Source organism: Dermochelys coriacea, chromosome 2 (genome assembly GCF_009764565.3).
Source record: "Dermochelys coriacea isolate rDerCor1 chromosome 2, rDerCor1.pri.v4, whole genome shotgun sequence".
Taxonomy (NCBI): Eukaryota; Metazoa; Chordata; order Testudines; family Dermochelyidae; genus Dermochelys; species Dermochelys coriacea.
In genome coordinates, this window is record NC_050069.1 from 156915420 (window position 1) to 156938121 (window position 22702).

Below are 22702 nucleotides of genomic sequence, written 5' to 3' on the forward strand. Positions count from 1 at the left end.
AAAGAGGGACAGTACGCACAAAGATGCTGGCCACTGACATGTGGGAGCTGCAGGTATCAAGCTGCTGGGTACCAAAAAGGTCAGCATCAAAGGAAAGCAGGCAGCAGATTTAGCTGGTACCATAGGCGCTCATCATTACTAATATTGAGGCATAATAAGGCTGCCCTCAGCTGCAGAGCTTGGGATGAGTCTAGCACTCTTGTGTCTCGGCTCTGAGGGTCCAGAAGAGGGAGATTTATGTCTCATCTCTGAAGTAATAGCTCCTTCCTACCCATTTTTGAAAAAGTCAATGTATGGATTGAGATCAACAAGTGAGGTTTATTAGGCATCTCAGCCCTGGAGCATAGGATGGAATCACAGCTTGCTGGGACACTAACCAAGGACTGGAGGGAGGACTGAGCCTTAGCACAGGTGAATAACCTCCTCCTCTCCTCCTCCTTCTAGAAATGTCCCTGTGAGTGCTCCACTTTTAGGTGACTATGGAGCAGTACCCTTCAGTGGAAGGTGGGGCTTCGAAGATGTTACTGAGTGGTGGATAACACTGATTCTCTGAAATGAGCATCAGCAACTGATTGCTTTTCTATGGTGTAATGTCTGGTGAAGGTGTGGGCTGATGCCCAGGTAGCTGCTTTACATATATCAATGATGGGTGTATCTTTAAGAAAGGCTATTGATGTGGATATAGCCCTGGTGGAGTGTGTGTGAAGACCAGAGAGGGGTTCTAGGTCATGTTCACGGTAGCATAATCGGATGCACTCTGATGTCCATTTTGAAAGTCGTTGTTTGGAAATGGTTAGTCCTTGAGATCATTCTGTTGTGGAAATGAACAGTTTGGTAGATTTCCCGAATGTCTTTGTTCTATCTATATAGAACACGAGTGCTCTATGAATGTCCAACGTGTGAAGAGATGCTTCCCTGCTGTCAGCGTGTGGCTTTGGGAAGAATACAGGTAAGTAGATGGGCTGGTTGAGATGGAAGGATGAGGCCACTTTACGTATGAATTTCAGATGTGGGCAAAGGATTACCTTGTCCTTGAGGAATACGGTGTAAGGTGAAGTTACCATCAGGGCACCAGGCTCTCCAACCTGTCGTGCTGACCTAATTGTGACTAGGAAGGCGACTTTCATGGGCAAATGTAATAGTGAGCAGGTAGCCAGAGGTTCTAAAGGTTTGCCCATGAGGGTACAGAGGACTAAGTTAAAGTCCCACATAGGGGCAGGGTCTCTGACTGTAGGGTAAGTATTCTGTATACCCTTGAGGAAGCATTTAGTGAGAGCATGCGTGAATATAATGAGGCCATCTACTTTAGAATGACAGGTTTCAGAGTAGCAGCCGTGTTAGTCTGTATTCGCAAAAAGAAAAGGAGTACTTGTGGCACCTTAGAGACTAACAAATTTATTAGAGCATAAGCTTTCGTGAGCTACAGCTCACTTCATCGGATGCATTTCGATGAAGTGAGCTGTAGCTCACGAAAGCTTATGCTCTAATAAATTTGTTAGTCTCTAAGGTGCCACAAGTACTCCTTTTCTTTTTACTTTAGAATGGAAAGCTGTGATTGCAGATAAGTGTACCCAGAGTGAACTGATAGAAAGACCCGATTTTTTTAGGATCAGCATATATTCAAGTATTGCAGGTAATGGAGCCATTCGAGGGGAGAGTTGTTTGAGTCCGCACCATATGGAGAAATGAAGACACTTTTGAGAATATGTTTTTCGTGTGGTAAATCGTCTGCTGTTCATCAAAATATCCCAGACCTCTCTGAAACAGCCTACCTCCAGAGGTGTCAGCCACAAATTAGCCATGCCTTGAGATGGAGGATTGGGATGTTTGGGTGATGGAGACGACTTGAGTCTGGAGTGAGTAGGTGAGGTATGAGTGGAAGGGGCCACAGTTATGTTGTGATCATCTGGTTGAGGTAGGGAAACCAGGTTTGTCTGGGCCACGTAGGTGTGATCAGGATTCAGGATCTGTCCTGTTTTATCATGTAAAGGACATGAGATATCAGAGGAATCGGGGAAAGCGTACATTAGAGGCGCTTCCCATTTCATGAGGAAGGCATCCCCAAGGGAATTTTCCCCGAGTCCTGCCTGGGAGCAGTACTGGGGCATTTGGTATTGTGGGGTGTTGCAAAAAGATCTATTGTGAGGAAACCCCAGTGTTGGAAAATAGTGGTGAGGATTTCTGGGCTCATTTCCCATTTGTGTGTCTGGGAGAAGTTTCTGCTTAGCTCAGCCACTGTGATGTTTTGGCTTCCCGGTAGGTAGGCTGCTTTGAGGTCTATGTTGTGGGAGATGCACCACTCCCAAAGGTGAACTGCCTCTGGGAAGAGCAGGTAAGATCGTGCCCCACCTTGGCGATTGATATAAAACATGGTGGCCAAATTGTGTGTAAGGATCTGCAATGTCTTGTTGCGAATGAGGGGCAGAAAATGGTGGCATGCATTGTGGACCACCTGGAGCTCCAGTAGATTTATGTGGAGCATGGACTCCATGGATGGTATGTTCGGACAAGTGTGCCCCCCAGCCCAGGAGAGACGCATCTGTAGTTATCGTTACTAATGGGGTGTGTCATTGGAACAGAACACCTGTGCAGACGTTAGAATGGTTTGTCCACCAGGATAACAAGTTCTTTATCGTGGTGGGCATGGTCAGTTGCTTGTGAATGGAATGTCTGTGAGAAATGTATACTGTATGGTGCCATGCCTGAAGGTGCTTCATATGAAGTCATGCATGTTTCACAACAAATGTGGTTGCTGAGATATGTCCTAGAAGTTGGAGGCATAACCTGGCGGATGTCTGTGTGCTGTTTTGTATGGTTGCTCTGAGGTTCATTAATGTCAAGAAGCGTTGTTGGGGTAGACTTGCCAATGCCATGATGCAGTCCAGGTGGGCACCTATGAATTCCAACTGTTGAGTCAGAATTAGGGTTGATTTTAGGGCATTGATTTGTAGGCCTAGTCTTCTGAACAGAGTTTCAGTGCGCAACAAAGCATCCACCGCCTGTTGGTATGTAGAAGCTTTCAATAGGCAATCGTCCAGGTAGGGGAATATAATTATTCCCTGTCTGCGAAGATGGGCTGTGACCACAGCGAGGACTTTGGCGAAAACTCACAGGGCTGTGAAAAGTCCAAATGGGAGCACTTTGTACTGAAATGTAGGTTGCCTACTGTGAAATAAAGGAACCTTCTATGTGCAGGATGTATGGTAACATGGAAATAAGCATCCTGGAGGTCGAGGGTCAATCTCCCTTCTCCAATGCCAGGATTATGGTTGCAAGGGTAACCATCTTGAAATACTGAGTTCTGATAAACTTGTTTAGCTTGTGCAAGTCCAATATGGACCTCCAGCCACCCATTTTCTTTTAGGTGAGGAAATAGCGTGAATAAAACCCAGTCCTCCTGTGTTTGGGAGGTACGGGTACTACGGCACTGAGTTGTGGGAGGTGATTTATTTCCTGTTGTAGTAGGTGCTTGTGAGAAGGGTCCCTGAAGAGGGACAGGGAAGGGGGGGTGGATTGATGGAATAGAGGTGAAGGGGATGGAATAGCCCTTGCGTATAATTTCCAGAACCCATATGTCCGATGTAATGGTTGCCCAAACTGGATAGAAAGGTGTTAGGCAGTCTCCAAATGGACTGGAATCGGGAGATGGTTGTGGCAATGGAATCTGATGGGCTCTCATGCCCTCAGCCAACACTTCAAAATGCCTTTCTAGAAGTAGATGGTTGGGACGTGGTGCATTGCCCCAGTGTCTGTAGTCATCTTGGCTGACATCGTTTGCGATGTTGGTAGTACTGTCTCTGTCACTGGGTATACAGAGCAGTATGGAAGCACAGGGTGTAAAATGTGCCGTTTCTTTTTGTTATCAGGTACGTGAATTCCCAAGGTTTTCAGCGTGGCACGGGAGTCCTTGAGTGGATGCAAGGCTGCGTCCGTGGTGACCACAAAGAGTTTCTATCCCTCTAAAGGTAAGTCCTCGATTGTCACCCGGATTTCCTTGGGGAAGCCAGAAAGGTGGAACCAGAGGCCCTCAACATGACTACTGACGTGGCGATGGAGCGAGCAACCTTGTCTGCAGAATCCAGTGATGCCTGCAAAGCCATCCTGGCAATCAGGGGATCTTCTGGGATGCTCGCTTTGTATTGTTCTTTTTTGTCTGTTGGAAGATGCTCAATCAACAGACATCTGTGCAAAATTGTTGCGAGTGGATTTGGCTAATAGCGCGGAGTAGTTAGCGATGCATAACTGAAGAGTCGCTGAGGAATAGGCCTTTCTACCAAACAGGTGAAGGCATTTCCAGTCTTTATCATAAGGGGTGGTACGAGACAGGTGTTGTTTTCCCCTTTGATTAACAGCTTCCACAACCAGTGAGTTTGGGCTAGGGTGAGTGAAGAAGAACTCAGCCCCTTTAGCTGGCACGTAATACTTCTTGTCTGAATGTTTACAAGAGGGTGGGGCTGTGGCCAGTGTCTGCCAAACCGTTTTTGCTGGGTCCATAATGGCAGAATTAATAGGCAATGCAATTTTGGCCAAAGAAGAGGCATGGAGAATATCTGTAAGCTTAGATCTTGGAAAGATTTAAAGTTGTCCGCCGGTGTAGGGGGAGGCATAGAATCATAGAATCATAGAATATCAGGGTTGGAAGGGACCCCAGAAGGTCATCTAGTCCAACCCCCTGCTCAAAGCAGGACCAAGTCCCAGTTAAATCATCCTAGCCAGGGCTTTGTCAAGCCTGACCTTAAAAACCTCTAAGGAAGGAGATTCTACCACCTCCCTAGGTAACGCATTCCAGTGTTTCACCACCCTCTTAGTGAAAAAGTTTTTCCTAATATCCAATCTAAACCTCCCCCATTGCAACTTGAGACCATTACTCCTCGTCCTCGCATGATTGTGTCCTCCGGGGACGATGAAGAAATATTGGTAGGAGGTTGGATGTCACACTCTATTAAGTCCTCATTGCCCTCTTGCTCCTCCCCGGCGACTTCAGGGGAAGCTGAGGCAACCAGTGAAGTAGATCTAGCTGATCTTGGTGTTCTGGATCTAGATTGGTTAGAGGGCTGACCGGAGGTGGGGCCATAGCACTGCTCGGTGCCGAGGGCTTCAGCTCTCTAGGCTCTGAGGGAAAAGATGGTTACTCACCTTTATAACTGTTGTTCTTCGAGATGTATTGCTCATATCCATTCCAATTAGATGTGCACGTGCTGCGTGCACGGCCGTCGGAGAATTTTTACTCTAGCAACACCTCATGGGTCGGCTGTGGCACCTTCATGGTGCTGGATATATGCCCCAGCTGACCCAGTGCCCCCTCAGTTCCTTCTTTCCGGCCACTCCAACAGATGGGAAGGAGGGTGGGTTTGGAATGGATATGAGCAGCATCTCAAAGAACAAGTTACAAAGGTGAGTAACAGTCTTTTCTTCTTCGAGTGCTTGCTCATATAGATTCCAATTAGGTGACTCCCAAGCCTTACCTAGGTGGTGGGGTTGGAGTGAAGTACCGTGGATTGTAGGACCGCTCTACCAAACGCCACATCGTCTCTGGCTTGTTGGATGATGGCATAGTGTGAAGCAAAAGTATGTACTGAAGACCAAGTAGCGGCTCTGCAGATCTCCTGGATTGGCACCTGGGCCAGGAAAGCCGCCGACGAGGCCTGAGCCCTTGTAGAGTGAATGGTGAGGGGCGGGGTCAGATCATAGCAAGCACAGATACAGGACGTGATCCTAGAAGAGATGCGCTGAGAGGAGACTGGGAGGCCCTTTATCCAGTCCGCCACCATGATGAAGAGCTGGGTCGTTTTCCTGAACGGCTTCGTATGCTCAGTGTAGAAGGCAAGGGCCCTACGAACATCGACTGAGTGTAGCTGTTGCTCCTGACAACTGGCGTGCGGTTTTGGATAAAAAACTGGGAGGAAAATGTCCTAGTTGATATGGAAGGTCGATACCACCTTGGGAAGAAAGGCAGGGTGAGGTCGCAGCTGCACCTTATCCTTATGGAAGATCATGTAGGGTGATTCCGAGGTAAGAGCCCTGAGTTCGGAGACGCCTCGCCGACGTGATAGCAATGAGGAAAGCCATTTTCCAAGAGAGGTATAGGAGGGAACAGATGGCCAATGGCTCGAACGGGGGCCCCATAAACCTGGAGAGGACCATGTTAAGGTCCCACATGGGAATTGGCTGCCATACCTGCGGGTAGACATGGTCCTGTCTCTTAAGGAACCTACCGACCATGGGGTTGGCAAAAACAGATGGGCCATTTGCTCCCAGGTGGAAAGCTGAGATGGCCGCCAGGTGAACTCTGATGGATGATATAGCCAGGCCCTGCTGTTTCAGGCCCAGGAGATCGTGCCTCTCATTTTGGACTGATGCTTGGAGGGGGGGGGCGTGCCACGGTGAGTGCACCAGCATGAGAATCACTTCCACTCAGCCATATATGTGGCCCAAGTGGAAGGTTTCTTGCTACCCAACAGAACCTGCTGCACCAAATGAGAACAGAGGAGTTCTGAATGGCTCAGTCATGCAGCATCCATGCTGTGAGGTGGAACAATTGCAGGTCGGGGTGACAGACGGCCGTGATCCTGAGTGATCAGGTCTGGAAAAGGGGGCAGTGGAACTGGGGCGTCCATGGAGATCTCCAACAGCGTGGTGTACCAACGTTGCCTGGGCCACGCCAGGGCGACCAAAATCAGTCATGTCCTGTCCCTGCGCACCTTGAGCAGGACCTTATGTACAAGGGGAAACGGCGGGAAGGCATAAAAACAATCGGCTCGTCCATGGGAGTAGAAAGGCATCTGAGAGAGAGCCTGGGGAGTGATCTTGGAGGGAGCAAAATGCTGGGCATTTCCGATTGCTGCGTGAGGCAAACAGGTTGACCTGGGGAAACCCCCACTTTAGGAAGATGGAGTGGATGACATCTGGATGGAGCGACCACTCGTGGGAGTGGAAGGACCTGCTGAGGTGGTCTGCCAACGTGTTCTGGACCCCTGGAAGAAAAGATGCCACCAGGTGAATGGAGTGGGCTATGCAGAACTCCCACCGTCAAATTGCCTCCTGACAGAGAGGGGAGGAACGAGCCCCCCCCTTGCTTGTTGATTTAGAACATGGCCATGGTGTTGTGTGTGAGGACCGCCACACACCGACCATACAACTGCTCCTGAAAGGCTTGACAAGCCAGACGTACCGCCATTAGCTCCCGTACATTGATATGGAGAGAGATCTCAGATGGGGCCCATAGACCCTACCTCTGGATGTCCCAGAGATGGGTGCCCCATCACAGGGCTGACGGGTGTGGAAGGGGACTCCTTTGCATATGGCCCTGGGGTCTAGCCACCAGTGGAGAGAGGCCAGGACTCTCTCTGGGATAGTGACCACCAGGTTCAGGCTGTCTCAACCTTGGCAATAGACTGATGCCAGCTAGGCTTGAAGTGGGCGGAGCCATAGTCTGGCATGCCTGGTCACATATGCGCAGGAAGCCATGTGTCCTAGAAGACTCAAGCACATTCTTGCCATCGAGGTTGGGAAGCTTTGAAGGCTCTGGGTGAGGCTCGCCAAACCTTGGAAACGAGTGTCCAGCAGAAGGGCTCGAGCATGCACAGAGTCCAGGACTGCCCAGATGAATTCTATTCTCTGGGTCAGTTCTAGCATAGACTTTGCCACGTTGAAAAGGAGGCCTAATCGATAACACGTGTCTGTGACCAATTGAAGGTGGGATTGTACCTGTTCTTTGGTGCGGATGAGCCAGTTGTTGAGAAATGGGTATACCTGTATCCATCGTCGATGAAGGAAGGCTGCCACGACTGCCATACATTTGGTGAACACCCAGGGGGCCGTAGAGAGACCGAACGGAAGGACCGTGAACTGATAGGTGTTTGCGGTTGACCATAAAGCGGAGGAAGCGTCTGTGCACTGGGATGGATCGCTATGTGGAAATATGCATCCTTCATGCCGAGGGCGGTGTACCAATCTCCAGGATCCAGGGAAGGTATAATGGTGCCCAAGGAGACCATGTGGAACTTCAACTTTATCATGAATTTGCTGAGTCCGCGCAGATCCAGGATAGGCCGAAATCCGCCCTTTACCTTGGGAGTTAGGAGTAAGGGGAGTAAAACCCCGTCCCTTAGTTCCCTTTGAGCTTCCTTGATTGCCCCCATGGCGAGGAGTGTCTGAACCTCCTGAATGAGGAGTTGCTCGTGAGAGGGGTCCCTGAAGAGGCACAGGGAGGGAGGGTGGGAGGGTGCAGAGAAAGAAAACTGGAGAGAGTATCCCCTTTCCACCATCTGAAAAACCCAATGGTCCATGGTTATGAGGGACCAAGCACGGTGGAAACGGGATAAACGATTCAAGAAAGGTGGGGTAGGATCCTGAACGCGGTCCGGTACATCATCCTCACACGTCCCTTCAAAAGTTTTGTTTAGAACCTGCCGAGGGCTTGGAAGCTGCCCGGATTGGTGGTTGGAGGACTTCCTCCTGCCATTATGCCCCCGTCTCCTATAAAAATCCTGCCTCGGCCAAGGAGGGGGATAGGAGCATTGAGGCTGAAGTTTAAAGGGCTTCTGCTGGGTAGCTGGTGTGTGCATGCCCAGTGACCTCATTATGGCCCTTGAGTCTTTGAGGCTCTGAAGCCTTGAGTCAGTCTTGTCCCAAAACAGGCTCTCTCCATCTCAGGGGAGATCCTGCAATGTTTGCTGAAGCTCCGGTGGTAAGCCGGAAGCCTGAAGCCAAGAGATACGCCTCACTGTAATGCCTGAAGAGAGGGTCCGAGCGGCAGAGTCCGCAGTGTCCAAGGAGGCCTGCAATGAGGTCCACGCCACCGTTTTGCCCTCTTCCACCAGGGCCCCAAACTCTTCTCTGGACTCTGGAGGTACCAGCTCCTTGAACTTCATCATAGAGTTCCAAAAGTTAAAATTGTATCTGCTCAGGAGTGCCTGCTGGTTTGCGATCTGGAGCTGAAGTCCCACCAAGGAATAGACTTTGCGCCCAAATAGATCAAGGTGCTTGGCCTCTTTTGACTTGGGCGCCGGGGCTTGCTGACCATGCCGCTCCTTCTTGTTCACTGAGGTCACCACCAGTGAATAGGGCTGTGGATGAGTGTAGAGACAGTCATATCCCTTGGAGGGGACGAAATATTTCTACTCCACCCCTTTAGTAGTCGGGGGAATGGACGCAGGCATTTGCCAGACTGTTCTGGCCATGGTCTGAATGGTCCAGATGAGTGGTAGGGCCACCCTAGATGGAGTCTCTGTGAACAAAATGTCAACCACAGGGTCCTCCACCTCAATAACCTCCAGTGCTTGCAGGTTCATATTCCACGCCACTCTGCGTAAAAGGTCCTGGTGGGCCTGGAGGTCTATTGGAGGGGGACCCGATATAGCAGTTCCCGCCACCACCTCGTTGGGTGAGGATGAGGAGGAGGCCAAGGGAGGCAGAGGATCATCTGGAGCCTCTTGCTGAGCTGGACCCTGTTGCCCTGAGCCCGTGACTTCGGTTTCTGGACCAGGAACTGGAGTTGGAGGCGGGCCTGGAGGCGGGAAGGATGACACCACAGTCTCCATGCCTCCAGGAGCAGGATGGCTGGTGGTGGCCTCTGGCACTCGCAGCTTGGACAGGGCTAAATGAGAAGCTCAGATGGAGCACCCTGGGCCTGCTGGTATGCCCAGGGCGTCCAAAAGGGCCACTGAGTGGACCCTTGAGCGGGACCTTGCTCCTGTGCCTGCCAATGTCCAGCCCCTGAGTCCAGGCGGCCATGATTCAAGTGACGGCGGTCTGAGAAACGCGACCCTGCCTCAGACTCTGACAAACGAGATGCAGAACACGATGGCCACGGTGGTGCCACGTGGGTCTGCACCGAGTCACGTCAACAAGACGATGGAGAGCAGTACCACAAAGCTGGAGATCGGTGTCGCGATGGTGGAGAGCAGTACTGTGACACTGGAGAGTGGTGCTGGGATCTATACCGGTGCCTGGATCTGGACCTAGACCGCAACGATGACTGGCATCGGGAGCAGCGTCTGGATCGGGATCTACTCCTGGATGGCGACTGGCGTACGGAGCAGCATTAAGAACAATGCCGGGAGTCAGAGTGGTGCCGCGAGTATGACCGGCGCTGTGATGGAGAGCCGTGCCAGGACTGTGGGCAGTGTCAGGAGCAGGAACAGTGCCAAGAACGGGATCGCTGCTGCGGCTCGACCAACGGTGCCAGCGAGTGAATAAGAGCCAGCTTGCCCCAGGATGGTGCCACATGAACAGGTGCCGGTGCTTGTCATGGCAATCAGATCCCTTGCAGACGCAAAGGTATCTGGAGTAGACGGCAACTGGACCTCAACCACGCTTCGAGTAGGGGAGTCCAGTCACACCGGACTCAACGGATCCTTTCTTGGTGCCAGAATCAATGGTGCCAAAGCCGCCACTTTTACCCCTGGGCACTCCCCTGCAGGACGCAGATCTGTTGGCGGATCCACGCAGGGTGGCGCCTGCTGAGATGGGCCAGCCTTTTCCGGTTTGCGGTGCCGCTTCTGGCCAGGCGAGTGGGAGCGATGCTGGACTGATGAAGTCTGTTGCAGTGCCAGGGAATGTTTGTGCCATGGGTCTCTACCAGAGTCCAATCACAGTGTCATTCCTACCGCTGTCGCCGGGGAGCTGCGCACCAAAGTGCTCGATGCCGGGTCTTGGCACGCCGCTGGAGGACGAGGACTAAGAGCCGCCTCCATGAGGAGCTTTCTTAAGCGAAAGTCCCGCTCCTTCTTAGTCCAGGGATGAAACCCCCTGCAAATCCTGCATTTGTCTGCTTGATAAGACTCCCCCAGACACTTCAGGTAAGAGTCATGGGGGTCGCCCCTTGGTATGGGCTTAGAGCAGGAACTGCAGGGCTTAAAGCTATTAAACTATTAAATTGTAGGAAAAACACTAGGGAGAGTGGAGAGCAGCAAAGCCGAGCTCCACAGTTCCAACATCCGTCACTGGCGGTAAGAAGGAACTGAGGGGGCGCTGGGTCGGCTGGGGCATATATCCAGTGCTATGAAGGCGTCACTCCAGGAGGCTCCACAGCCGACCCACCGGGTGTTGCTAGGGTAAAAATTCTCCAACAGCTGTGCACGCAGCGCGCACACACCTAATTGGAATCGATATGAGCAAGCACTCTAAGAAGAACAGGCTTAGTTTTGCCTTTCTGAGTGGCTGCCTGTCAGAGCTAAACCGCACCGGGTCTTTCGCTCCTTGGGTTGCCTCTGCACTGGATGAACCCGGTGCCATGCGGTCCAAGGCGCTGCATGCCGATGGTACTGGGGTGGATTTAGTGGTCGGAGATCACTTTTTGCATGGCGATTCTCTCTGGGGGGAGGAGTGAGACCGCTTCTTTGTTTTCATGGGGGCTGGATCCTTTGTGCTCATCTTAGAGGAGGACCCCATGTCTGACAGGGCAGTTGGTGAGTCAGTGAGCTGGTGGGGAGGGGTCCCCTGCTCAGGGTCAGAGGCAGGATGCAGAGATTTCTTCATAAGCATCAGTTTGAGCTGGAGTTCCCAAGCCTTTCTGGTCCTTGCCATTAGCTTTTTGCAGTGGTGGCACTTCTGCATAACATGAGTCTCCCCCAGGCAGCATGGTCACTAAGAGTGACCGTCAGAGACTGGTATTTGACAGTCTACAGGTGAGGCAATGTTTAAAGCCTGGGGAGCCGGAGCTGTTTGAAGAGAGTCTCTGGTTTGTTTGTTTGTTTTTAAACAGAAAGGGAAGAGACAAGAACCCCGCAGGGAACAGGAAGAGGTAATTTTGGGCAAAAAGGAAAGGAAAAAGTATTCTGATGAAGATTATTCTGAGGCTCTGCTGTTGTTCTGACCAAAGCCAAAGAAAGCGGCAAAGAAAGAACTGGGGGGTGGTTGGCTATGCACATGTGATACCCACTCAGAGCAGCACGAGCTGGCAGCAATGCGTGCGTGGCCAACCAGGGCACTGCTACCTTAAATCTCAGACTAGAAGCTCAGGGGCACTCAAACCCTCCAAAAAGTGGAGCACCCACAGAGACATTCCTAGAAGAACTAGTATTTCATGATCCCCTTTAGGGTCTGTGATGGGGTGTACCAACCCCACACTGAGCACCAAGAGGTTTAGGGATTATTTTGGGCTCAGCCTGCCCCACCCACCACACCTACAGCAAATGCTCCATCTGCTAGAAGAATTAAAAGGCAGGGAATTAGCTCATTTGGGTAGCAGAGCTGGAGATGAGGAAACCTGCAGTCCACAGCTGCAGCAGAGCAGAGGGAAAGCTAAAGGTTCTGATGCTGCTGCCCAGAGGGGCCCTCCTTGAGGGAGGGGAGGACCCACAGCAGAGACAACCAGAGAGGGAAGTATCCTGTGACAATGGACATTGGTAACTCCTTCTTATTTCTTTTGGTTTGGATTTCCCCACCAGGTGAAGGCCTTGGACTGAGCTGACCCCAGAGGGGGAGATGAGAGGAAGAGGCCCAGGGAGGACAGCCTTAAGCAGCCTTGGTTGCCAGATAACTGGTAGCCTGAAGGGTCCTGAGTCAGAGCCCAGTGGAGTAGGAGAGCCTGGGCTCCCCTCCCCACCATACCCTGGGCAGGCTGGGGTTGTGGCCATGACCACCAGGCCATGCTTCCCAACCAGACCCTGAGTGAGGAGCATTACAGGGTCAAATTTGGGATTTACATTATTTGACAGTTTCATTAAGCCATTTTGTAATTATTGTTCTTTCACTCTGAGAGTATAACATATAGAAGCAAACTATTTAGAAAAGGTTGTTTGCATCCTGCAGATACTTTGGAAAAGTATTGAGAAACTGTATCCTGGATATGAACACTCATCACAAGAAGAAATTGCACGCTTGTAAATAATTAGCATAGCTTCCACATATTTGTCTAAATATTGATATCGTTTCAATTGTTGTTGGGGAATTATTCTGTTTTATCTGTTGGTTGTCTTTTTTGAATATGAGAAACACCATGTTGATAGGGGAAAAAAAGTTCCCTTTTTTCATACCAGATATCACTATCACAAGATATAGCGATGTGATGTGGTACCAAATATTATTTATGGCATCACACCATGGGCCAGTAGGGAATGTAGCTCCTCTATACACTGCATTAGGGAGGCAACATCTCAAATGTTCTGGACACTCAACAGCAGAAAAAATTGTTACCAAACTGGAGGTTTAGAGAAAGGAACATAGGGAGGGGAAGGAAGTCTGTCTTATGTGGAGTTAAAAAGAGTTAACCAGGAATAGCTTGGCTAAACAATGACTTAGATAATTATCACATTTTTAAAGTATTAGAAGAGTGTAAGCAATCAAAGTTAGAGAATATTTTTCAGGAGGTGTATCAGGAAGAGAGAGATTAAATTAAGCAGAGGAAAATATAAGAGTAAAGGTACTTACAGAGAGATATATTAACAGAATAGAATAGTTCTTCCCAGGGCAGTAATAGGAAAATATTAAGTAACACTACATCAAATTCTGAAAGCTATAAAGGAACAATCCCATCACTGGTACAGAATGGACAGGATGTTCTTATAGATATTTTTCTTCCCCAATTTAAATGATTTAAGCTGCTGCAATCTTATATCACAAAACTATTGTAAAATTGTATGGAGCACATGATAGTATTTATTTGAACCTTCTCTATTTTGTTCTCTTTTACAATTCAATTCTTACACCTTAATACCAATGACTAAAACAGACTGTAAAATTATAAAGATGATGAAAAACAAACCAGACGGTTCCTATTTATGAAAAAGGAACCGTTATAGAGTATTTTAAACTTTCTGGTTTATTACACAATAATTTGGCATTTTTGGAGGTTAATACTCCCAATTTTTTAAAACAACCGGCTGTCACAAACTGCCATTCAAAATTTTCAGCCAGTTTACATGGAAAGGCTACAGTTCTTTACCTTGGCAAAAGTGTCCAGCTTGTCTTTATCGTATAAGACTCTCAGCATTCCAGCACACAGTGGGCAGCAGGCTCCTACATGACACAAACAAAAGCAGGTTACACTTCACAGTTTTAATCAGATCCTTCAAAGCAAGTGAAGGTCAAAATTAAATGGTAAACGATACACACAGTAACAAAACTCCCAAACCCGAAGTTTCCTTTATGAAAACAGACCTTTCCAGTCAGTGGTTGGGTTATGAAATTTCTGTCCAATTTTTATGTTTAGCAGCTGCAATTCAAAAACAATCCAATCCCACATGCATCAAATGCTATTTCAATGTGGAGTCATAGGATCAGCTTCTAATCACTTAACTATGGTATCACATTGCTATGAAGCTACAACAATATGCAAGTACATGCTAAGTCACAAGGCAAGATACACTAATGTGCACAGCTCGGGAAAGTACCCCAAAGTCTGTAATAACTACTGGAATGGAGGCGAGGGAGAACTAGAGCAGCAAGAAAGATACCAGATTATTGTAACCATTATAGATGCTGGTGGAAAGAGCTTGATGGCATAAAGCATTAGTGTAATCAAAAGACTGCAGTGTAAATGCACAATTTTAACTTGTTTACACAGTTATGGCATGTTGGGATTTAGGTTCTTGGCTTGTCAGGCAGATTTCTTCTAAGATTTCCATTATTTATCTATATTCACCTATACCTGCTTTCCTTGTTAGCCACCTCTCCCCTGGGGCTCCTGTTTTACCACCTACCTCTGACTCTGGCTCTACTACTCTCCCCTCCCTCTTCAGGTGTCTGTCTTCCAGAGCTGCTGTTACTTCATTCCCTGAACGAGCTTTCTTCATCCAGTCCTCCGTACCACCTCTGCAGCCCACCCAATTGCCCCATTACCACTGAACACTCCAAAGAAGTATTCAAGAGTCAGAAGGGTGACTAAAGACAGTCTTTAGATAAAAGTCAAAGCCTCTTCCCCACTTCTGGCTCTGTCCCACTCAGAAAAAAAAAATCACAATATATTTAGCTTAGGTATTTAAATAGTCTCAACTACATAAACACCTGAGCACTTCACACAATCTTACATGCATTTATCCTCATAAAACCCGAGAGATTGTACTTATCCTATTATTCCCAGCTTACAGATGGGGAACTGAGGCACCAAGAGGGTATGTCTACAGTTTGAGTTGCGGGGGTGATTCCGAAACTCAAAGAGATATACTCACGTGCAAACTCTCATTGAGCTAGCACACCAAAAACAGAATGTTGCTGCAGCAGTGCAAGCGGTGGGAGGGGCTAGCCACCCAGAGTACGCACCTAGCATCTCCAGTGGGCATGTAATCAGGGTGGCTAGCCCCTCCTACCGCTTGCACTGTTGCGACTACTGTCTATTTTTAGCTGACACGTTCAATGAAAGCTAGCACACGTCTCCTGGAGCTGGGAATCACCCCCAGCTCAAAAGCACAGACATGCCAAGAGGCTAGGGCAAGATTTGTAAAGGTATTAAGGCATCTACACCTAAATAGCTTTAAATACTTGGCCCTAAGTGACTCACCCAATGTCACATAAGAAGTCCGGCAGAGTGGGGATCTGAATCTGGGTCTCTAGAATCTTAGACTAGCACTCTAACCATTGGTCCATCCTTCCTTACAATCCATACACTACGAGAACATTTTACTTCTGCATATTTAAATTATTTGGTTTCTGTAGCATGAAAACATGTATGATCTGTTAGATTCTGTACCTGTATGAAAAGGCTGATAGCAACTTAGTGTGACTGTTAACAGTTGGTAGGCTTGCTTTTCATCACAAATCTTGCTAGAGAAGAATAGTTGAGTATGTGAGCTTTCCTAAAGTAACTCTTAGAGGGGACTGTTTGCTAAAGCTCAGATTTCTAGGGTACAACTTATGTTCCACACAAATTTCCATACGCAAAATATTTAGCAATACTTTCTTATTATTGAAAATGAAACAATCATCATCCTTGGACATAAGAGTTATTTCCAAGACTCTTTGGCAACAAATGAGGACAAATATGTATCACACACAAAATCTTTAGAAACCTGTTTGGCAGTTAAAGGAGAATACTCATATATTTCAGATGGTTCCTTCTGCTGAAGCTCTCCATGCAAGACAATAAAAGTTGTTATCTATTATGTAGCCATACTCTACATTCACTGTTAAATTTTATGTACAACACACACACACACACACACACGACACAAACATTTTGATTTGCTTGACTACAAACCTGCCTGAAGGGATAGTAAGAATCCTATTATATAACTGCGACATTGAACTCTATATGTTTATGGAAATGGAAATATGCTTATAAAGTGTAAATATAACTGGAATATGCTTTATGCTAGATATGCCATGTGACATATCTTTGCAAAGGTTATGGTCTACTGACTATATTTCTCCTATTTGTATGCATGTATTGTTTTTATATCTGAAGTTATTAGAGTTGGCTTTATGCTTGTATTTCAAGTGTTTGCTGTAGGAAACACATAATGGTGGTTTGGCCAGTATATTGTGAAGGGGCTATTTAAGTAACTGGGAGTACTTAACTAACAATGGATTTTAGGAGATGCCAATCTCCATCTGAGCTTTCTTGGGAACATTCAAACTAACATGTAAACAATGGAGTCGGCCTGCAAAATGCTGAATCATTCATAGACATGTGACTTGCCCAGGTGGCTACAAACTCCATCTTGTTTCTGTGATTTTGCACAGAAGAACAAAGGCGTTTCTGCCCACAAGAGAGAATATAAAAGGCCGTGGAAGCCTCTCCATTTTGTCTTCAGCTGGCTCAAGAGATGGCCTCTCCACCCCAAAGAGATGCATGAAAAAAACTCAAACAAAAGGACTGTAACTATGGGGGTATGAGTGATTGCTGGACCCAGGCCATAAACTACAACGTTGGTCTGAAAAGGATTGTACCTGAGATAAAAATCTAGGTGAGAAGTTAGTATTGTAACTAGATCCTTAGTGTATTAAAGTTAGCCTTGCGTATTTTGATTTATTTTACTTAGTAACTTACTTTGTTCTGTCTGTTACTTGAAACCACTTAAATCACTTATTAATTAACCCAGAGTAAGTAATAAATACCTGGGGGAACAAACAGCTGTGCATATCTCTTTATCAGTGTTATAGAGGGTAAACAATTTATGAGTTTGCCCTCATAAGCTTTATACAGGGTAAAATGGATTTAATTGGGGTTTGGATCCCATTGGGAGCTGGGTGTCTGGGTGCTGGAGACAGGAGCACTTCTTAAGCTGTTTTCAGTTAAGTCCGCAGCTTTGGGGGTGTGGTTCAGACCCTGGGGGTGTGCTGCAGCAGGCTTGTGTGTCTGGCTCAACAAGACAGGTTTCTGGAGGCCCAAACTGGCAGAGAAAACGGACTCAGAGGTAGTCTCAGCACATCAAGTGACAGTCCCAAGGGGGTCTCTGTGACCGAACCCGTCACAATAACCACTGCTGAAATGAACACTGCTGAATTTATGTAAAATATACCCTCCTGTCACACACAACCATCCATTAATTTATTGTGTGTGTAAAATGTGTAGCACTATGGGGCCTGATCCCTGATGGGAGCTGTACTATCACAATACAAACAAACGACAGACAACCAAGTTCAGAGAAGAAATGGCATTAGCACATATCTAAAGTACATATCTATCGAGAGAGACATCACAGATGGTAGTAAGAGAAGATGAGCCTGCCTATTGGGCAGGAAGAAAGCGAAACCACCAGTATCACTCAGCTAATCAGTCTATGACACATCTGGATATGCTGTTGCCCAGACACATCTTGGTCATGTTAGCTGAAAGGAACTGGCAGTTCCTCTTTCCATTGAAATCAGTGGGAGCTACTGGGTGCTCAGCTCCTTTGAAAATGCAGGTCACTTGTTTAGATACCTAAATATGGATCATGGGGCTTGTCTACACTTAAAAGGCTGCAGCGATGCAGCTGTGCCACTGTAGTGCATCAGTGAAGACACTACCTATGCCAGTGGGAGGGCTAACCCGAGAGGCGGTAACTATGTCAACGGGAGAACCCTCCTGTCAATGTAGCACTGTCTATACCAGAAGGTAGGTTGGTAACTGTCACTCAGGAGTGTGGATTTTCCACACCCGAGTGACAGTTATACCAACATAAGTTGCTAATGTAGCCTAAGCCTGAGAGTCCAATTTTAGGCACCTACTTTGGAAAATACTGGCCTTGATGATTATCTCTAAATTTTCAGCTTCCTCTTAGAATCTTGAAATATTAAGCCCTTATTGCAAACTTCTTGTTTACTGTAGTCATGGTACCCTTTCACCAGGGTCCACCTGACTTCTTAGCAAATAAGTCAAATTCATATGTCTACATGTGCAATACTAAAAGCAGACAGACCATGTTCCAGATCAGTGGCAGCATGAGAATGAAATGGATAATGTTTTTGGATCCTGGACTTCTTTGGCATTGTAAATTATCTTCCCATAAATTACTAAATGTAAAAGCAGCAGGTCTATGAAAGCTTCCCCACTTCCTTGCCTTCCCCACAATATTTTCTATGAATATGAAGCCTTTTTCTCTGCAGTACTACCCAGAGACACCTGGTTAAAACACACTGTTGAACATAGGAGCATTTCACAATATCAAAACAGTGACAAGAGTGGACTGCAGAAGCAGCTGGCATTGGGATACAGAGATTTAATTTAAAAGGTATGTCTCACAAAAGGGCCCTGAGGGAAGAGAAAGCAGGAAAATTTGGTCAGGTACTGTTGTGTTTTGGAGAAGATGGGGACAAGTCTAGGATGGGAAGGAAGATTCAGTCTTCAAACTGAGTCCAACACTAGTTATTTACATACCCAAGGATAATGCAATAACTGGAATTATTTTTAGAAATAACATTCAATGAAAATGTTCTGCAGACAGCAGGTTGAAGTCACTCAAATTTAGTACACAAGTCAGACATTTTGTGGGAAGCCTCTGGATCTCACAAGAAACAGCAAATCTCAAATGGTTTTAGCATGGTGGCTGAAATTTTTACCTTGTGACTACGCGTTTTATCATTCCTCTGCTCTACCTTTGAAATAAAGCACATTCCTGTTCTTGTCCCAAAAATGTAGTTTTCTGCTGTTGCTACTTTAAATACAGTTTGGCACTGCTGTGTTGTATCCACATTACAGATTGTGGAAAACTGCTGTATTTTCAATAGCTAAATATTTATGTATTACAAGTGAAGCACTAATTCAATACAAAGCACATTCTGACTAAAACTGAACTCTAATGCAGAAGGACATAGATTTTATATTTCATGATATGCATTTTGCGTGTGTCTAATTACAGCCGTGCACATTCTGCAGTAAGCTGGATCTGTGGGGATTGTGAATTTTGCCATAGCAGACCGGAAATTCAGTGGTAGCTTTCCCCATAAATAAATAAAAATGGAGATGCTGAATCCATAAATTATGAAACTGAGTAATACAATCAGTACAGTGGCCCATGTGTTATTTATTTTGCTATTAAATTCTCCATGTGAGATATGAAAGACTGTTAAGAGATCAATCAGCAGTGAAACATAGTTAAGAATGTTAACATTTGAACAGTCATCTTTTAGGTTTCAAAATCAGCCCTCCACTGGAATGAATGGGGCTTACCTGCAGATTTAGGAAGACATCACCATACAATATGATAACAAATTAGGGATATGTAAAACCAGTAGGTTGCAGAGTTTAACACCATTCACTGAAAATGCCCTATGACAAGCCCCCTACTATTTAACTCGGGGTCTATAAACTTGAGCTCTTCAGCTGATTACAATTGCCAAGGGATCACATTAAGAAAGAGGCAACCTTCAAAGAAGTAGGACTCGAACCATTTAGGGCGTTGCATCGTAAAAACACCACCTAACTTCTCACAGAAACCAAATGAAAACCAATGCAGACCATTGGCATAGCAAGCCTAGCAACAGATTCTGCACAAGCAGAACATAGCTTATGTCAGCTCAGTCTCAGCCAGCTAGCTCATATTCTAACCCCACTCTTGGCTATACACTGGAAAAGTCACTCATCTGCACCATGTGTGTCTAGTGAAATAGAGACCGCTCTGAAGGCATATCTCAATATTAATGAAATCCTCTCTGCACAAACGTCTATCACAAGGCTTACGCACCACGCAAGTCCCAATTAAGTCCTCAGAATAAGTCTTGTAATGGTCTCTCTCTCTCTCACACACACACACACACAAATATATTTTTCAAATAAATCATTGTGGTCCACACCAACTTGCTTATACGAGTAGCCTTCAGACACTCTCATACCTTGATTAAGCATTAGCAACAAACATACCTGGTGCAACAACTGGTTTGCATCCAGTTGCAGAAAGAGGAGGACATTTAACAGAGGTGCATTCTGTTTGTAAACTATAGTCTGAAACAACTCCTACAGCTTGACAATGTCCATAGTAGTCCACAGCCACACGGTCAGAATAGGCAGCACACACATTACTGTAGGTTTCACCATTATGTCCACATACTGGTTCCACTGATTTGCAGAAGGGCTGAAAAATAGTTTGTAAAAAAAAAAAAAAAAAAAAAAAAAAAGCTTGCTTTATTTACACTGGAGATAAGACTTCCGGATGACCTTACAGTAGTTTTAAAGTTGATAGGGATACACTGCTTATGCTAGTAAAAAGTGTGTCAAAAGTCAGTAATGGAAATCTAGAGCAAATAGCCCATGCAATTTTATGCAACGGAGAATAAGCAAAAGACAACAGAAGAATATAAATACTGTAGGTTTAAGAGGCACCTAAGATATACTTCTGTTAAGGGAAAAGAAATGAGGTTCAGAAACAAGCACTAAAACAACAAAAAAGGGGGAAGCGTAGCAAATTCTGGATGTGTTTTTAATGTTCTTAAAATTACTTTATAAAATAAAGGGTTTAGAAAGAAACTATATACACGATGTTATTTCAAAGGAGTAAAACTTATTACAGTTATTACAGATTTCAGCCCAACATATGTATATTTGTTTGGTGCTTGGTTTTGTTGTTGTTGTTTTCATTTGTTTTTTGTTTTGTTTTTTACAGTTTGTAGAAATGTCCCTATCACACCTTCTAGGCATACGTACAAACATCCATAAAAATAAATACATACATTTTCCAACTGAACTAGTGCCAATTAACAATAACTCCCCAAAAGAAAACCAACGTAAACAAACCAACACACTCAGGAAAAGTGTAGGAGACAGATAGACCACACAATGTACTTGAAAAGCCAACAAATTCAAATTGTTGGACCAAGGGGAGCAGTGAATTGAGTTCAAAGTCCCCCCCAGAGTACTCCAAGATAAGCTGTGACCCCAATCTATCTTCAAAGTCCTCTCAAATGGGGGGAAAAAAAAAGAGAGACAAGCCCAACTCTATCTTCCCTTGCTAGGGACTACAGCCCTGACAATACCACCTCTGCCAGCAGCGTCATAGGTAGCTGACATCATCATGGACATTTGATCTTTGTGCACCTTGTAAAGAATTGTATAATGAACTGTGTTAGATAAATGTATATTAAATGATGTTAGAAAAAATAGATATTGTTATGACGATGCCCCCCATAAGTCTTTATGGAAATATGCTTATGAATGTATATATGACATAGCTAGAATATGTTTTATGCTACATATGCATGTAACATATCTCTGTAAAGGTTATGATCTACTGAATCTATTAATCCTATTTGTATGCATGTATCATTTTTATATTCAAAGTTATGAATATTGGCTGTGTACGGGCTTGATTTCTAAGTAGCCTTAGTAGAGCATTTGGTCAGCTTCTTGAGAAAGGAATGTGCAAATTATGTGCCCAATCAAGAAACACTTAAAGGACAATGAATCTTGTAAGGCTCCAATCCACACAAGAAGTCTACCTGAGGACCTTCAAGGAAGCATAAAAGAAAAGGAGTACTTGTGGCACCTTGGAGACTAAAATTTATTTGAGCATACACAAAAAATAAAAGGAGTACTTGTTAGTCGCTAAGGTGCCACAAGTACTCCTTTTCTTTTTTGCAAATACAGACTAACACAGCTGCTACTCTGAAACCTATCAAGGAAGCATGTGAACCATGGCTGCTACCTGTAAGCTCTGAGTCATGCATGGACATTTGACTTGCCCATGTAACTCCAAAACTCCATCTTGGAGCTGGACTTTGCATAGGAGAGAGGAGGGGGTCTCCACCCACCAGAGAAAGTCTATTTAAGCCCATGGGAGACCCCTCCATTTGGTCTTTAGCTGGCTCCAGAGCTAGCCTTTCCACCGCCAAGGATACCTGAAAGATACTGGAACAAAGGACAGTAACTACAGGAGGTGTAAGTGATTGCTGGATCCAAACTAGAAGGAGACTAATCTGCAAAAGGAAGCTTACTGGAATTCCTCTAAGGGTGAGGTTTTTATCTGTATTCAGTTTTCTTAAACATAGACTTGCGTGTTCTATTTTATTTTGCTTGGTAATTCACTTTGTTCTGTCTGTTACTACTTGGAACCACTTAAACCCTACTTTTTGTATTTAATAAAATCACTTTTTACTTATTAATTAACCCAGAGTATATATTAATACCGGGGGTAGGGGGGCAAACAGCTGTGCATATCTCTCTATCAGTTTTCAGAGTAGCAGCCATGTTAGTCCGTATTCACAAAAGGAAAAGGAGTACTTGTGGCACCTTAGAGACTAACACATTTATTTGAGCATAAGCTTTCGTGAGCTACAGTGGAATGCATCTGATGAAGTGAGCTGTAGCTCACAAAAGCTTATACTCAAATAAATTTGTTAGTCTCTA

At 45.9% G+C, this 22702-nt stretch overlaps 1 protein-coding gene across 5 annotated transcripts in view; it reads right to left on the reverse strand.

Annotated features, from left to right (window-relative positions):
• RECK (reversion inducing cysteine rich protein with kazal motifs) overlaps positions 1-22702 on the reverse strand; it is a 136765-nt gene that overhangs the window by 18330 nt on the left and 95733 nt on the right. For all 5 annotated transcript variants that reach the window (XR_006279135.1, XM_038389770.2, XM_038389768.2 and 2 more), the window contains 2 exons: positions 20225-20435; positions 13889-13962 (listed from right to left, as the gene is read on the reverse strand). Coding sequence is in view for 4 of the 5 variants with exons in the window: in XM_038389770.2 (XP_038245698.1) it covers positions 13889-13962; positions 20225-20435 (285 nt within the window). In the remaining variant the exon portion in view is untranslated. The remainder of the gene's footprint in view (positions 1-13888; positions 13963-20224; positions 20436-22702) is intronic.